Raw genomic sequence first — 17728 nt, 5'->3', positions numbered from 1 at the left:
AAATATTCTTATTAAATACTTTTTTCTTTACAAAGTTGAATGTGCTGACAACAAAATCACACAAAAATAATCAATGGAAATCAAATTTATCAACCAATGGAGGTCTGGATTTGGAGTCACACTCAAAATTAAAGTGGAAAACCACACTACAGGCTGATCCAACTTTGATGTAATGTCCTTAAAACAAGTCAAAATGAGGCTCAGTAGTGTGTGTGGCCTCCACGTGCCTGTATGACCTCCCTACAACGCCTGGGCATGCTCCTGATGAGGTGGCGGATGGTCTCCTGAGGGATCTCCTCCCAGACCTGGACTAAAGCATCCGCCAACTCCTGGACAGTCTGTGGTGGATGGAGCGAGACATGATGTCCCAGATGTGCTCAATTGGATTCAGGTCTGGGGAACGGGCGGGCCAGTCCATGGCATCAATGCCTTCCTCTTGCAGGAACTGCTGACACACTCCAGCCACATGAGGTCTAGCATTGTCTTGCATTAGGAGGAACCCAGGGCCAACCGCACCAGCATATGTTCTCACAAGGGGTCTGAGGATCTCATCTCGGTACCTAATGGCAGTCAGGCTACCTCTGGCGAGCACATGGAGGGCTGTGCGGCCCCCCAAAGAAATGCTAGAAATGCACACCATGACTGACCCACCGCCAAACCGGTCATGCTGGAGGATGTTGCAGGCAGCAGAACGTTCTCCACGGCGTGTCCAGACTCTGTCACGTCTGTCACATGTGCTCAGTGTGAACCTGCTTTCATCTGTGAAGAGCACAGGGCGCCAGTGGCGAATTTGCCAATCTTGGTGTTATCTGGCAAATGCCAAACGTCCTGCACGGTGTTGGGCTGTAAGCACAACCCCCACCTGTGGACGTCGGGCCCTCATACCACCCTCATGGAGTCTGTTTCTGACCGTTTGAGCAGACACATGCACATTTGTGGCCTGCTGGAGGTCATTTTGCAGGGCTCTGGCAGTGCTCCTCCTGCTCCTCCTTGCACAAAGGCGGAGGTAGCGGTCCTGCTGCTGGGTTGTTGCTCTCCTACGGCCTCCTCCACGTCTCCTGATGTACTGGCCTGTCTCCTGGTAGCGCCTCCATGCTCTGGACACTACGCTGACAGACACAGCAAACCTTCTTGCCACAGCTCGCATTGATGTGCCATCCTGGATGAGCTGCACTACCTGAGCCACTTGTGTGGGTTGTAGACTCCGTCTCATGCTACCACTAGAGTGAAAGCACCGCCAGCATTCAAAAGTGACCAAAACATCAGCCAGGAAGCATAGGAACTGAGAAGTGGTCTGTGGTCACCACCAGCAGAACCACTCCTTTATTGGGGGTGTCTTGCTAATTGCCTATAATTTCCACCTGTTGTCTATTCCATTTGCACAACAGCATGTGAAATTTATTGTCAATCAGTGTTGCTTCCTAAGTGGACAGTTTGATTTCACAGAAGTGTGATTGACTTGGAGTTACATTGTGTTGTTTAAGTGTTCCCTTTATTTTTTTGAGCAGTGTAGTTTGCTTCGTTATATCCGTATCCCTTTAAATGTCTGCCATATTTCCTTGCTCAGGGAACCTCTAGTAGCTTACGGCAGTTGCAGCCAGGAAATTAATCATTAAGTTCCAATTAAATGCTAAAACGTACTTCTGTGTCTGGAGTTTTCGTTCTAAGATGCTACAATTCAGAATAGACATTAAATGATGGGACGTTGTCAGACAAGAATAGGTTTCTTAGAGAACTCCATTTATAATCATCCCATGTATCTGTCTCACTCACTCACTCACTCACTCACTCACTCACTCACTCACTCACTCACTCACTCACTCACTCACTCACTCACTCACTCACTCACTCTCTCTCACCAGGCTGATTGCGTGTGGCGCGGTGATGCGTCCCTACGTGGAGGCCAACATATCCCACAAGTCCCACACCACCGTCAAGTACTTCCTGAAGATGTGGAGCAGCGTGAGCGAGACCCTCATCTTCATCTTCCTGGGCGTGGCCACGGTGGCCGGGCCGCACGCCTGGAACTGGACCTTTGTCTCCGTCACCGTCATCCTCTGTCTGGTGTCACGTGTCATTGGTGAGTCGGACACGGATACCTTCTTCACAGTACTGCACCAGTCTCTACATTAGATTCCGAAAGATAGTGAGAGAAATGACGTGACATTGCCTACCTTTCTCATAGTTTGTCATAATTTGATCAAGTTGTTTCAGTAGATGATGCGATACAGATTTTTCTTTACATTCTCAAGTTGACAAGGGAGCCAGACTGGAATACCAGTCACTACATTTCAGTTAAGTAATGAGGCAACTATTAGAGGAAGTGCCCCTTGTGACTTCCACTTGGTCCTCACATCGAGGAAGCCCAGATGTCAACAGACTCGTCAGATACACGTCCCTATAAAAGGAAGCATTAATATTTCTTCCAAGTATTATGTCATTTCTGCAGTTCTAGATAGATTCAAAGCAGACCTCCATCTGACTTGACTTGCTAGTTTCTCTATTCTCACTAAACATCCTATAGTTTCTGGTTCTTATAATCTGCTAGTTTCACAATGTGTGTTCCAATGTCTCCAATGTAGTGTGTGGCCTCTACTCCTCTTTCTCAGAAGCTTTTGATCAATTTGGAAAGTGGATCCTTAACCTTTCTTCGGTTCTAATGAGGCTGGTATTGGCTGTGTGTAAGGAGGGAGCAAACATGGAGTCAATCGGATAAAAGGCCTTGAAGGTTGACTCACTTCTATGCGCTCTCTCTCTCTCTCCCTTCCCCCAGGCGTGGTGGGCCTTACCTTTATCATCAACAAGTTCCGCATCGTCAAGCTGACCACCAAGGACCAGTTCATTGTGGCCTACGGTGGCCTGCGAGGGGCCATCGCCTTCTCCCTGGGCTACCTTCTAGACAAGGACCTCTTCCCCATGAGGACCATGTTCCTCACCGCCATCATCACCGAAATCTTCTTCACCGTGTTTGTACAGGTGGGTAATGGGCCAGTCCATTAGCCTGGTCCCAGATCTGATTCGTGCTATCTAGGCACCTTGTCACGCCAGTCACCACAGTTGTCACGCCAGTCACCATAGGAGTTGGCAAGATGGCACAAAAAGAGCTGGTACCTGGCTAGCAACCCTCTAATTCTGCTTATATCTTCAGATTGAAATTATGGAAAGTTAAAAAGACTATCAAATCGAATGTGTCACTGAGTGAACACTAAATATAGGAAGTTGACTATATTACAGAGTGCTTTTGGGTCAAAATAGGTTGCTTTGCTACTAAATTGTGCTGTTGCTCTCTTGTCCCTAGTATATTTTAAGGCCTAAAGTGTTCCAATGGTTTTCATGGTTTGTTTGAACCCATTGCTATGCTGGTGTGACAAAATGTCACTGCAGCTACTACTTTGAAGCGCACACACACACACACACACGCGCACGGTCCGTTTGAAGCTCCATGTGTCAGATATTCCCCAGTCCTGCTGAGAAAACTCATCTTACAGTGAAGCTGTTGATGCATGCTGAAGTTCTAGGATGCTTGTCATCTGGCAGAGTATCCCCAAAATGGCAGCTACTAAAATAAAGCCTTCTATAAGCCTTTTATGAAGTAAATGTCCTCAGTAAATGACTTATTCATTTTTTTTACTCAGTGCTGACAGTCTGGGATGTTCTTAGCTGTAGACTAGGTGGGGGTTTCACCTGCAGTGGTGAGATTGCTGCAGTAGGAAGGTGTGTGTGAGTGGTGTTAGACTGTGTAAGTGCATGCATGTGTGTGTTTGGAGTGTGTGTGTGCGTGCTAGCTAGCTAGCTAGCGTCCATAAGTTTTTCTATGCATGTGTTTGGATTGGGTGTGTGCGTGCATGGTGCTGGCAGGGGTGTTATTTAAGGGCAAGAATCTGTTGTCATCCACTCGGGGTCTAATAGTTAACCAGATAACGTATCGTTCTCTCTCATAAGGAGATTAAGTCTAAAGCCTACACACACACACACACGGACAGACACAAACACACACACGGACAGACACAAACACACACACACACACGGACAAACACACACACGGACAGACACACACAAGGACAGGACAGACACACAAGGACAGGACAGACACACACACACGGACAGGACAGACGCACACACTGGGACGGACAGACACACACACACACTGGGACGGACAGACACACACACACACTGGGACGGACAGACACACACACACTGGAACGGACAGACACACACACACTGGAACAGACACACACACACTGGAACGGACAGACACACACACACACTGGAACGGGATACAAGAGATTGCTTGAACCAGTATGCCAAATGGTATATTAACCGGCACTGATAATACCGTTTCCCAGCACATCTCATTTAAATGCAAATGTCGCTTGACTGCTAAATTGTTTGAGAGGACATTGGATGCATTTTAGCATTTTATTTCCACCTGAGCTGCTGCTTCGAGTAAAGAGGAAAGGTTTTTAGCAACTCCTGACACACTATAAGAGAAAAAAGGCTCGGTGCGACCCTGACGTGTGTGTGTGTGTGCGGCATGTTTTAGTTTTTTGGTACGGCCTAATCAATATGCGTTAGATCGCAATCGCCTCATAGTGTGAATGTGTGCATCTGCCCATAGCCAGTGCTTCTCTGTGCAGTGACTGAGGACACGAACATGCACACGAATGAAAGGTATTGAAATGGACATTTACAGGCTTCTCTCGGGTCGCTGGTGTCACGTATTTAAAGATGGACATTTATCACTTGTTCTTTAGGATCTCAAATTGTACCTTTTTCTTCTCTTTCGCTCTTCTCATCCTCCCCCTCTCAGGGCATGACTATCAAACCGCTGGTGGACCTGTTGGCCGTGAAGAAGAAGCAGGAGGCCAAACGCTCCATCAATGAGGAGATCCACACCCAGGTGACCTTTAACCCCCGTCAACCCCCTCACATCCTGGCCTCTCCTTCTCTAACCCCTCCTCTGTAGCCGGACCACCCATCAGACAAGTTAATTTCCTCCTGGGGAAATACGAGCTCTGGGCCCGTATTCATAAAGCGTCTCATGGTAAGAGTGCTGATATTTTAGGATTTAAATGGCAAAACTGATCCTAGATCGTTTTTAAAACGGGCTGTTGCATTAATGGCTGTGGTTAAATGAACGATTTGGTTATTTCAATCTGAGGGATGTCCATTTTGACTTTCAAATGCAGTATCTGTCCAGACTACAGTACTGTCATTACATGTTGAGTGCCAAATATTGCTCTGCGCTTCCCCCGTACTGGCCATTTAATGGAATTATCTTCTGCTAATGTATTTTGTCTTGCTGACATTGCCTTGCTGGGGTTTTAATAATGGAAAGCAGCATTCCCCTGCTTCCTCTTAACTCGGACTAATTAAACTTCCTGCATTGTTCCATGGCTCCCAATGGACCATCCTCTCATTCTCCACTGTCTCCACCGACTCATCCACCCTGTTTGCCAGATTGGCAAGTAAAATCCCCTGCTTAGGCCTGGCTTCCTCTGCTACTGGTCATTCTCTCTCTGCCCTCGAGTGACCACTGAGCAGCACGGCACACCGTCTCTCGGTAGCTACTGTTGCTAATAATAGCCACAGAATAATGGCACGGCACGCACTGTACACGCACACAGTGTCTCTCTACGGGGCTCTGTTGGCTCTCTGGTGCACCGAGGAGCGATGAGTCACCGGCGCTCTAGGCTAGACGCCCCGGTTACCAGCTTATAGCTTCTTCCCCACTGTAAATGGCAGTGATGTAAAGTCAACCGAGCTGTTTTAGGACTCCTGGAGTGCACCGGGAGTGGATGAGGGCATCTTAGAGCCAGGAGGAGTCCCTCAGGGTTTTAGTGTCTGAACCATTAGGTTTGTGGTCTCACAAATTGGTCAGTAGTTTGTTCGATTAATGGATATTTGAGGCTGCAGTTGTTTTATTCAAGAATCTCTTGACTAATTGGCACCTGGGGCTGACCCTGACGTACTGTGTCACCTTGCCTGAGGCTTTCAGTATAAAGTACTATTGTGAGAAATGGGAACGTTTTCTTCGACCAGAGATAGAACTGATGCAGAAACTACTGTCAAGAAAATCCCTTCGCTGCCCGAAGAATATTGCTATGCGTGTCGATTTCGATGCAAATTTTAAATTCAGTGGCAAGACCAAAACTGCTTGTTCCCATAGCAACTCTGCATGTCAAACTGTCCCTGTGCAGAACTGTCACAGCAGTGGCCATAATCAAAATACAGGAACAAAATTGACCACCAACTGAACGTCATCTGCCAGTGCCTATTTCTCTGCTTCAATCTGTGAATGTGATGGACATTATCTAGGCCTAATGCTCTCTCTATTGGCCAGATTGTAGCCAATTCCTGTTGCAAGTGGGAGAATCTCCATGGAGAAAAGGCTACTTAGGGGATAATTTAAAAAAATGACAAAATGGTGGCCTGTATGATGTGAAAATATACCTCTCTGGACTATGTAAAAGAGACAGGAATAAGTAGTAACAGATTAGGCTTGGTTCCACTTTTTACTTCCCATTTAAAAACTTTTTTTTTTAAACATTTCAAATATCTGTCCCTCCTTATTGGTTAGCGTAGATACAATATTTAGATGTAAACGTTGTTTTCTCCAACTAGTTCCTGGACCATCTGCTGACTGGCATTGAGGACATCTGTGGACACTACGGCCATCACCACTGGAAAGACAAGTAGGTAGTAAAGGATGGACTTAAAGGGTCACAGTGACAAGCAATGTATATTTTATTTTCACTGTATAAAAAGATTTGATGACCTCTTATTCAGGTTAAGATCATTCACGTGACACCTTTCTACCACACAGTCCAGTCATCTCAGTCTGTTGTCTGTTTCCTTCGGTTTGACTTGTGTTTTCAGTTTTAACAACGTCAACAAAGATCCTAAGGCTAACTCCGTAAACGTGGCGGTGAAGCTGCGATCCCTCGGGTGTTGGCAGTAACAGCTAGCACCTTAAGTGGATTGTCTTTCAGAACAGATGGGTTTCTCCTTCAATGAAACCTTACCGAATCCATTAATGTGATGGCGATCATAAAGCATCGCCATTCCTAACCGAGTGAACCGGAATCTTTTTGTCCGTTTTCCTTCCCTATGCACTATTTACCCACAAACAGTATGGCGTTTGAGCAGCCCGTGGGTGTTCTATGTGGCAGTTATTCTCTCAAGAGAACCATGTGTAAGATTTGCTCAGACATTTTATTTTTTAGCACCCGGTTTTTATCACCCGGCAGTTGTCCTATATTTCACCTTCAGATCCAGTTCCGGACAGACTTTAGAGCGTCACGACAACACGACGTCTAACTGGATCGATCTCTCTGGTGTAGAGTCCCTCCTTTTAGAGCATTATGATGAAAACACTGGGCTCATCCTACAGCGGTCCGTTTTCACAGTGTGTTCCTGCCAGTGACAACACGGTCTCCCAATGTTGTGTGTGTGTGTGCTCTACTCTTATTCAAGAGCTTTTCATCAATTAACCTTTATAAGGTTTTAATGAGGCTGGTAATGGCTGTGTAATATGGAGGGAACAAGACATGGAGGCAATTGGATAAAAGGACTCGAAGGTTGACTTGTTTTCTCATCTCTCCTATCTCTCCCCTTCAGGCTAAACCGCTTCAACAAGAAGTACATAAAGAAGTGCCTGATAGCGGGCGAGCGCTACAAGGAGCCGCAGCTCATCGCCTTCTACCACAAGATGGAGTTCAAGCAGGCCATCGAGCTGGTGGAGAGCGGCGGGGGCGTCAAGCTGCCCTCCGCCGTGCCCTCGCAGGTCTCCATGCAGTGAGTGCTCTGCCCTCGTTCCTCCTCCAGCTCCTTTCAAGCTCACCAGCGCTACACTTAATAGCCATTTCCACATTGTCTGCGAGCGCCAGAGAGGTTTGAAAGTCAAGAGGCTGAACTATCAATTACTTCAGGAACCATGGTTATCCGTAGAGCCGCAGTCGAAGTGTCTCTTGTTTTTCTCCGTCCTCTCTCCCAGGAACATCCAGCCCAAGAAGCTGCCGCCTCCTGTAGCAGAGCGGGCCCTGCCTCAGTTCACCAAGGGCCGTGAGGAGGAGATCAGGAAGATCCTCAGGAGTAACCTGCAGAAGACCCGCCAGAGGGTGAGCGCTGATCCCGGATCAGATTTACCCTCTGCTAATCTGAGGGGTAACATTAGGAGGGCAACTGCAAAGCTGATCTCAGATCCATTTTTTTGGGGGGGGTTTGCTCTCAGCTAGTAATGTAGGAATTCAGATGCTCACTCTGTTAGTAAAGAGGAGACAATTTGACATGATATAATATATGCCATTTAGCAGAACCTTTTATCCATAGCGACTTAGTCATGCTTGCACACATTTTAAATACATTGCTTTGTTTGTCATGTCCTCATTAGTATTGTCAAACGTAAAATCTCTTGAGATTCTAGTACTGAAGTAGTCGTGAGCCTGTATCGTTATGAACACAAGTGTGCATTGTTGCTGTGTGGTCCTAGACTAGACCTCCCTGTCCCGTGGTGGGAGTTGAATGAATGTGTTTTGTCTCCTTCCTCCCAGCTGCGCTCCTACAACAGATCCACTCTGGTGCCTAAAAAGTCTATTATTATTATTATGTTGTCCTGGCTCAATAGCTTTCCTGTCCCATAGTGTGAGTTGAGTGTGTGTTGTCTCCCCCTCCAGCTGCGCTCCTACAACAGACATACTCTGGTGGCCGATCCCTTCGAGGACGGATGGAACGACTTCGTCCTGAAGAAGCAGAGGTTGATCGAGCTAGAGAAGAAGGTAAGACCTGCAGACTCTCCTAGCCTGGTTAAACCAGATTGAACAGTGCGGTCACTATTGTTGTGCTCACTTAGTCTGGAATTCTACTAATTCAATAGAACTATATTTATCCCCTCATGGGCAAACGATACATAAATAGACGGATACATGCAATCCTCCCAAAAGTAACCGGTCCAAACAACCTGCTCTTTGAAAGAGGGTGGATTAAGGATGGAAGCCCACGTGGCCAAACGCTGCTCTTTCGATCTGGTCAAAACATCTGTTCTTCTGGGTGAAACGATGTAGCAAAATCAGTTTGTAGTAGCCATGCTAAGACTCCCCCAGACATAGAGAGAATTTCAACAGACAACCAGACACAAAGTTCTCTCACTACTCACAGTAGTAAACTTTCTTTAAAACAATCACATTAATTTAGCCAACTATGATGGATTTAGTCAGTGTCCCCCCCCTCCACTCAATTAATTTGCCTGACACAATCAGTTCCTGATTCATTTATGCAGCCTTGTTGCCCGACGGCCAACTTGCATTTAATCAGTCTCTAATTATGTAATGAAAATGGAAGTAACATCTTGATTAAATAGAACTGTTTGATTTTAAAAAGGACACGGTAGACTGAGGACTCTGCAGATCCTAGCAGAATTGTTTATTTTGGAAATGAAGTAACATTTTGATTGAATCGAACTTTTAAAAGGGCACTGTAGAGTTGAGGAAAACGCTGATCGCGACAGACCGGTAAACACAATTTACTGACCTGTCAAACTTTAATGGCACTTTTGTCTTCAAGATGTGTCTTGGTTGGGCTTTATGATATTGGCAGTCATATTGTGTTGTATTGATTTGGTGTAGGCCTATCTAGTGTTTGGATGTAATGCATTTCTTTCTGTATAGTTGACCTCACTAAAATAATTTCCATTAAAATGGACAAAGTATCGTAAGTAATATGGCACTATGGCACTATGCTTTAATCTAAAGTGACTGGCAGTCGCCGACATACAGTATTCACTACGTGTGTCTGATGCGGGAATCGAACCCACAACCCTTGTATATTGAAAGGGTTGCTTGTGTGTGCCTGTGAACAGATGACAGAGATGAGTAACTACCTCACAGTCCCTGGCGCAATTCCTGACTCCCCCACCATGTGCAGAGCCAGACTGGCCTCAGGTGAGTCCATCCTAAACCCACATCGCACTCTGACGCTCCCCTCTTACACTATCGTGCCAACCTCTACCGTTCCTGGCCTGGCGCTGATATTTCTTTTCAAATGGTCCTTTCCAGCATGGTTCCAGCAACTATGGTGGATGTGTAACCAGGCTAGCTTGGCTTAGTAGTGTGAATCAACAGTTGTTGTAGGGTTCCTTTTGAAGCAACAGGAAAGATGATGGAAGCAAACTTGTTCCGTCGCAGACCTTTTGGGCACCTTTGCACTTTATCACTTGAAAAATACATTTGGATGTAGTTTTGAGTCGAAAGGAACCCGTTTACTTCACACGCAGTATACTTAGTTTGGCAAGATTGTACGGTTTCTACTGTTTTAAGGGCTGTCAATGACGCTATCTGCAGAATGCACTATTATATTACGCTGTTATACAGTAGGCTACTCCACCTTATTGTATTTCGACTGGAAATATGTTTGCATGTGTAAGTTGGCATGTAAAGCAGCATTGCGCTTGGTTTCATTGTAGGCAGTGGTTTCAGAGCTGAGAAGGGAGGGGCCAAAGTCATTCCAGGTATGTAGTACAGTTCTAGTGAGTGTAGAAGGCGATGGGCTGTGGCGACCAATGGCCTCGGCTACAACCTTACTGTATATGCATGTAAACGTTGCTCGCTTCCATTTGTCAATGCAATACGCATGATTCTAGCGTACATTTTTTTCTTCATGTGATTGACATGATCAGGTTACGGCATGATGCAGCGCCACAGTTGTGGTGTAATTGTCTGTTCATGATTGTGCATTTAAAAAAAAAAAAAATGTAATGTGAGTCTCTTTTTGTGAATGTGTATTGTATGTCTATTTTTGTTCGGGGAACAGTTTAAGTATTTGTTCTAGTCAGGGTTGGCCAACCCTAGTCGTAGAGAGGCACAGGGTGTGAGCTGCTGTTCTTGGCCAGCTCAGCACTAGCACACCTGCTTCTACTAAACAAGCCATGCCATGAACGTTCAGAAATAAAGATATGATATGGAACAAACACACACTTAACGTGTAGAATAGGAATCAAGTAAGCTCTATTCATGACATTTATCTGCGACATTACACAACGTTTACCTACTCAACGTGCCCTCGGGTTGGCCTCCCCTGTTTGGAGTAATGTACCGTGCGCTAACCCTTTCCTTGCCTGCCCCAAGCAGACCCCAACGCCTTCTACAACATCAAGGCGTCTTCAGACGGCATCCCCACCATCCAGGTGGACCTAGCCTCCCCCCAGTCCCCGGACTCTGTCAACATGCTGAACGAGTTCTCTAAGGAGGGTGCCACGGGCCAGGGTCTGGGTCAGAGGGAGGGGGCCGACCGGGATGAGGACCAAGGCCTGATGATGAAGCTGGCCGGGAAAGGGGAGAAGGGAGAGGAAGAGGGGGGCAGCAAGAACCCAGGGCTGATGAGGTGTCTGAGTGACCCGGGCCCTAGTAATGAGGACGAGGAGGATGAACCATTCCTTCCCTAAAAAAACAACTAGCTCCTCCCATTGTGAGGAATAGGGAGGGGCCTGGTTGCAGCAGCTCCTCCCCCTGAGCGGGGGAAAGGTCCACCTCCTCTCACTCCACCACCACCTCATTTGAGTTTGCTATCCCATTGGTTGAGGAACCAATAAAGCCAAAACTGTTAAGAAAGGACTTAGGACATAACTTGATTTATGAACCAAAATAGAAAAGGAGACTAAATAGCCATCTTTTTTCAATAGTTGTCATTGCTCTTTTTTCATTTTTTAAGTGATAGGAAGACAGTCGCCACCTTGGGTGATCTTGGGCTTGGTGGGAATTAGCCCGAGAGACGGGGGAACATAATTATGCGTTACCAAAGGTTTGGACTAGTTTAGTCACAGACAATGTTCCACATTTTTTGTTTTCATAACGTTTACGATCATTCTTCTACTTTCAAGAAAAGTTAGCCTCGTTTTTTTTGTCAAACACTTCGAGTAAACCCCTTTTCACTAGGTGCATTGTATCACACAATTAACCTCTTAACTGCATGTTATTAATTTCAGGGTTGATATGAGACTGTTGTTTATGTGGTTGTCTTTTGTCATCGTTTGTCATTCAGTTGGTCAGAGTTCTACTCGGTGCTGTAGACTGGATGTACTTCACGCTGAATGTAATGTTTTCACTGTGCTAAACTCAATGGACCTCTTTCTTCACCACCTCGCCTATGGAGACCCTAAGGCTAAGGAATGTGTCAAGCGCAGACTTGGAAATGTTGAGATGCAAACCCGGCGTCGCCGTTTCAAGCGTCGCCTCTCTATTTGAATCGAACATACATCGGCAGCGTCGCTGAGACGTGTATGCTGCGCAGTATAAGATAATTGACATAAAAGAAGGATTGTGATGCAGCACCAAGAGATTTGTTGATCTTGAATGGACTTAACTCCCCTATATAAGCCGATCCCTAAAATCACACCAAATACTGTTATCCTCCTGACACACCCAGCCAAAAAAAACTATTGAGTTAAAATAATTTACAAAGACACATTTGTATGTGCACTGTAGTGGACCTAAAGAAACAGTTGATAGTAAATATGAAACATGTATATTACATTAAATGGGTACAGTAGGTAAACATAGTTGTCACATCCTGATGTCTACTACAGAGGGCATTTATAAACAAGCTCTAATTTAATGTGAAAAAATTATTACACTGCTCTGAAAACCCTCCACATTATTTCTAAGATATTTACTAGAAGGAATTTGAATATCAAACTCACAAAAATTATAATTACACAAATACACACACTTACCTTCTTACCACAACATATGCTAATTGTGTTGGCAGCCATTTTGAAAATCCAGAAAGAGAAAGTTATCCAGGTCACACCCCCACTCATGATATCATTGAAAAACCCAGAATGTTCTACAACAGGACTTAACACAGTGGCATGTCAAAGAGAGTGGACAAAAATGAATTGTTGGGTCTCAGGAGGATATGTTACAAGTTCCCTTTAAGAAAATGCTCTAGTATGGGCCATTTCAGAACCATTTTGTGGTGTTTTCTCCATATTCTCTTGTCGGTAGTCGCATCTTACAATTCATCTTACATCTTATGGGTCTGATCTATTGTTCTTTTCTCTCTTGCACCTTATACACATCAAGTATTTTGACATTTTTAAAAGACCTAGTTGCCAGTTTAACGTTCCCCATTTGGTTTTTAGCACTCCCCTTTTGAAAATCTAGTGTTCCATAGGCATTTGGAGTTTTAGGCATCACTGTAAAGGATATGAGGTGTGGGTGGACTGAACGGATCTTTATCGTCTAACCACCTCAATGGCCCAGAATATATATTTACGCGTCCACCATCACATGTATGTTGATTTTGTCAATCCACAACAGACACAATCATGACACGCAGGTTAAAATATCAAAACCAACTATGTTAATTTGGGACATGTCGAAACACACATGAAACATTCATAGACATTTAGCCAGCTAGCTTTTGCTAGCTAGTTTGTCCTAGGAGATGGACATTGGGTTGTTATTTTACCTGACATGCATACGGTCCTATTATTAGCTGGTTCTTTGTAGAATTTTGACCTGGAGTCATACAAAATCGTGCTTCTCTACTCCGACGATTAATCCACAGGTAAAAAAGGAAACCTAGTTAGTTTTTAGTTCGTTAACTTTAGTTCATCTCTCCTCGTTTGTCTTTCAAGCTTTCGCGTGGGTTTGTATCTTCCTGATATCCAATAAGGAGGGGCTTGCAGTGCGACAAATGGAGCCAAGTTCTATTTTAGCGCTTGGCTACGCAGACGCTTGGTCACATGCGCGAGCACCAATTTTCCGATGAGGTTTGCATGTTATTTATAATGCTGGCCTGGAGATACAGGCATGGGCAAAAATAGCAATTCAATGCAGTATATTGGTGTAAAATGTGTATAGCGATATATTGATTATAACCATTTCATTGAACGATGCCCTTTAAAGCAAATGCCATGATGTAATCTTGTCAATGCAAACGAAGAGGTCATCGCTCCTCTACTAACACTGAGGTCTATAACCATCACGGGCAGTGGGCTAACTAGTTGTAAGCAAATTCACATCCGAACGCAAGAGCCAACACCTATTCTGCTCGCACAACAGCGTAAGGCTAATCTAGGGTTTGTATAAAACTATGAAAACCTTGTCAGGTACAGTATATGGTTGTATTATGTATACAGTATGGTAGTGCAGGAAGTACGCCATCAGGAGGAGGCTGCAAGGTGGGCCAAGGCAGTCTCTCTTGCCAAACAAGGACAGTGGACTCGATGGGACAGTGTGGAGAAGAGGAAGATCAGCTGGAAGGATCTGTGGGCCATGGAAGCGAGGCGGTTGAGCTTTTCCATCAGAGCAACATATGACGTCCTTCCAACACCAGTTAATCTTCACCAATGGTATGGTGAAGATCCGGACTGTGCCCTCTGTTCCATGCCAGCCAACCTCAGGCACATTCTCACAGGGTGTAAAACAAGCCTCACCCAAGGACGCTACACTTGGCGTCACAACCAAGTCCTTAAAAACCTTGCTTCCGCCCTGGAGGACAAGCGAGCTGCCACCAACTCCCTACCACCCCCAGCAGCATCACACCCCTTACGGACGACTTTTGTCCGCGAAGGGGCTAAACCACCGAAGAGCGGCTCTACACCATTAGAGCGAGACCAGCTGCGCTTGGCCCGCGACTGGAAAATGCTAGCTGACATTGGCCGGCAACTTGTGTTTCCTCCGGAGATCGCAACCACCACCCTAAGACCTGACATAGTGCTCTGGTCCCGTTCGCTCAAGAAGGTCTTCATCATTGAGCTCACAGTACCCTGGGAGGACTCAGTAGATGAGGCTTATGAGCGAAAACATCTGCGCTATGCCGATCTAGCTGCCGAAGCACGGCATCATGGCTGGAACACAGAAGTCCGACCAGTGGAGGTGGGCTGCAGAGGTTTTGTGGCAACATCTACAACCAGACTGCTTAGAGACCTGGGAATTAAGGGCCAGAGCCAGCGTTCGGCAATCAAAGCTGTATCAGAGGTGGCAGAAGGCAGCAGTCAATGGCTCTGGATGAAGAGGAAAGACCCCAGCTGGGCCCCGAAGTGAGAGGGCCAGGAGGTATGCGGTCAACAATGCTTGACTCAGGGAGGAAGACGCCCCTGCCATGCATAGTCCCATGGGATGTTGGCTATCAACAACAAGGCAACTCCTTTGACTAATTGGGAATGGGACGCAAGCGTAGGATTGATCACCCTGTCGCTGGCCGCCTTTGGGGAGGGTGTATAGTGTGAAAGGCCGAAACACCCTAGGAACCAAAGGTACACTACTGACGATGCGCTCCCCAAATTTCACCAGTCTCACTGTTCATGAACTCTTGGAAGTGCTTGCACAAAGGATAGTAACATCTCATCCTGTGTTCTTGGAATCTGAATATCTGGACTAGTCCAGTGACTGCTGAGAAAGATCAGCTGACAACAGGGGAAAGTCCTTGTGGCGGCACGGAGAGACGGCTGACAGGAGGGAATAGACCCCACTGGGACAGTCATGGGGTAGCTTCCCATTTCTGTAGTTTCCCATGCTTCGCAGTATGTTGGAAACACCCGCTTTTAGCTACAGAAAGTCAACATACGAGAATACCCCTAGAGTCTGCGAGAGCGGGGGCGGAAGATGACTCATCGGCTGACAACATGGTAACGACTGGACCGGAAACGACTACGAGTAATGAGAGCACAGCACAAGAGAACACCACAGCAACTGTCACAAGTTCCGCTGCAACAGCGGGCCACAAACAGATGCAGGTATGTGTCTGTGGTTGGAGGAAAGTTACATCACACCATGGGTTGAGGATCCACCAGGGGAAGAAGGGGTGTTTGGGTAAAGAGAGACAGAGGCCCCGCATTGATCACTTTCTGCGAAAGCGATCAAATCAGTCGAATGAAGCACAGCAACTGGACGCAAACCATAGTTTGCAGTGCATCAGTACCACTGTCATGGAGGACGTAAACTCAAGCACCGAAGTAACACCTGAGGTGGAACCAACAACAGGAGTGGAACTCACCCAGCCTCCCAGACCTGCAGTCGAGAGGAGACTACCAGGGCACAGACCGTATGTGAAGTGGCCTGGCGCCAGTGACAAGAAGTTGTGGGAAGCAGTGAATACTGACCTTACCTTGACCCTCGAGAAACTTCGAGGCACAGTGGAGAAGAAGTTGGAGAGGATGGGGGACATCATCTATGAGTACGGGGCAGAAAGCTTTGGAGTGCAAGAGGCAAAAGGCGGGAGAAAGGTTCCAACCCCACCAGTTTCCAGGAGGCAACAAGAAATCAAGCGCCTCGTTCAAGAAAGGAGACAGCTTAAGAAACAGTGGAAGAAGGCCTCGGAAGTGGAAAAGGAGGGCATAGAGGCACTTCAGGCTGACATTAAAACCCGGTTGGCATCCCTCCGTAGAGCAGAGAACCTACGGAAACGCAGAAGGAAGAAAGAACAAACTAGAACTCGATTCTATAAAGATCCCTTCAAGTTCCTTAAAAGTCTCTTCACGAAGGAAAAAAGTGGAGCTCTAAAAACAACAAAGAAAGACCTAGAGGAGCACCTGATAACAACAAACTTTGACTCAAAGCGACATGAACATCTGGCCATCCCATCAGATATCCCACCCATTGAACCCCCGGAACATCATATTGAGACCAGCCCTCCGACATGGAAAGAGGTGGAAAACACAGTTCGACGGGCAAGAACAGCATCAGCCCCGGGGCCAAATGGAGTCCCGTACAAAGTGTATAAGAACGCACCAGACGTCCTGAGGGTCCTCTGGAGGCTTATGAGAACAGCTTGGCAAAAGAAGATAATACCCAAAGTGTGGCGTAGGGCAGGCGGGGTCCTGATCCCTAAGGAGAAGGATGCAGTGAACATCAGCCAATTCCGCCCAATCTCCTTACTGAATGTCGAGGGTAAAATCTTCTTTAGGGTCATTGCCCAGAGGATGTCCGAGTACCTGCAAAGGAATGCGTACGTCGATACATCTGTACAGAAGGCAGGAATATCAGGGTTCTCTGGCTGCTTGGAACACTCCAGCATGATCTGGCACCAGATCCAAATGGCCAAGGTGGAGAAAAGGGACCTTCATGTAGTCTTCCTCGACCTCGCCAATGCATTTGGCTCTGTGCCCCATGAACTCCTGTGGTCTGCCTTCAGATTTTTCCACATACCGGACACCATCACAACCCTGGTGAAGTCGTACTTCCAGGATCTGCAGTTCTGCTTCACCACCTCAGAGTTCACGACCTCATGGCAGTGCCTGAATGTAGGAATAATGGCGGGATGTACCATTTCTCCGTTGGCATTCATAATGGCAATGGAGGTTATCATCAGATCCTCAAAATGGGTTGCTGGTGGACAGCGAGTCGACTCTGGTTTCCGCCTCCCTCCACTCAGAGCCTACATGGACGACATTACAACATTGACCACCACTGTCCCATGCACCAGGAGACTGCTCAGAAAACTCGAGGAGAACATCAGCTGGGCCCGTATGAAGATTAAACCATCCAAGTCACGCAGCATCTCGATTGTGAAGGGAGTACTCTCTGACCTGAAATTCTTCATCGGAGATGACCAAATCCCAACAGTGTCTGAGCAGCCGGTAAAAAGCCTTGGAAGGTGGTATGATGCAAGCCTGAAGGACAAAGACCAGGTGCAACAGCTGCGCAAAGACATCAGTAGTAGCCTACAGTCCATCGACAACACCCAGCTACCTGGAAAGTTAAAGGCCTGGTGTCTGCAGTTTGGTCTC

The 17728-nt window shown here is 46.4% G+C and overlaps 1 protein-coding gene across 1 annotated transcript in view; it reads left to right on the top strand.

Moving 5' to 3' along the window:
- The window catches only part of slc9a1a (solute carrier family 9 member A1a), a 58493-nt gene extending 47056 nt beyond the window's left edge, over positions 1-11437 (top strand). The window contains exons 4-12 of the mRNA XM_038992667.1: positions 1863-2080; positions 2774-2976; positions 4811-4900; positions 6625-6695; positions 7621-7797; positions 7997-8120; positions 8676-8777; positions 9857-9938; positions 11124-11437. Coding sequence (XP_038848595.1) covers positions 1863-2080; positions 2774-2976; positions 4811-4900; positions 6625-6695; positions 7621-7797; positions 7997-8120; positions 8676-8777; positions 9857-9938; positions 11124-11437 — 1381 coding nt within the window. The remainder of the gene's footprint in view (positions 1-1862; positions 2081-2773; positions 2977-4810; positions 4901-6624; positions 6696-7620; positions 7798-7996; positions 8121-8675; positions 8778-9856; positions 9939-11123) is intronic.
- Positions 11438-17728: the final 6291 nt, after the last annotated feature.

This window comes from Salvelinus namaycush, chromosome 5 (genome assembly GCF_016432855.1).
Source record: "Salvelinus namaycush isolate Seneca chromosome 5, SaNama_1.0, whole genome shotgun sequence".
NCBI classification, from domain to species: Eukaryota; Metazoa; Chordata; class Actinopteri; order Salmoniformes; family Salmonidae; genus Salvelinus; species Salvelinus namaycush.
This window is presented reverse-complemented; position numbering and strand designations above follow the sequence as displayed.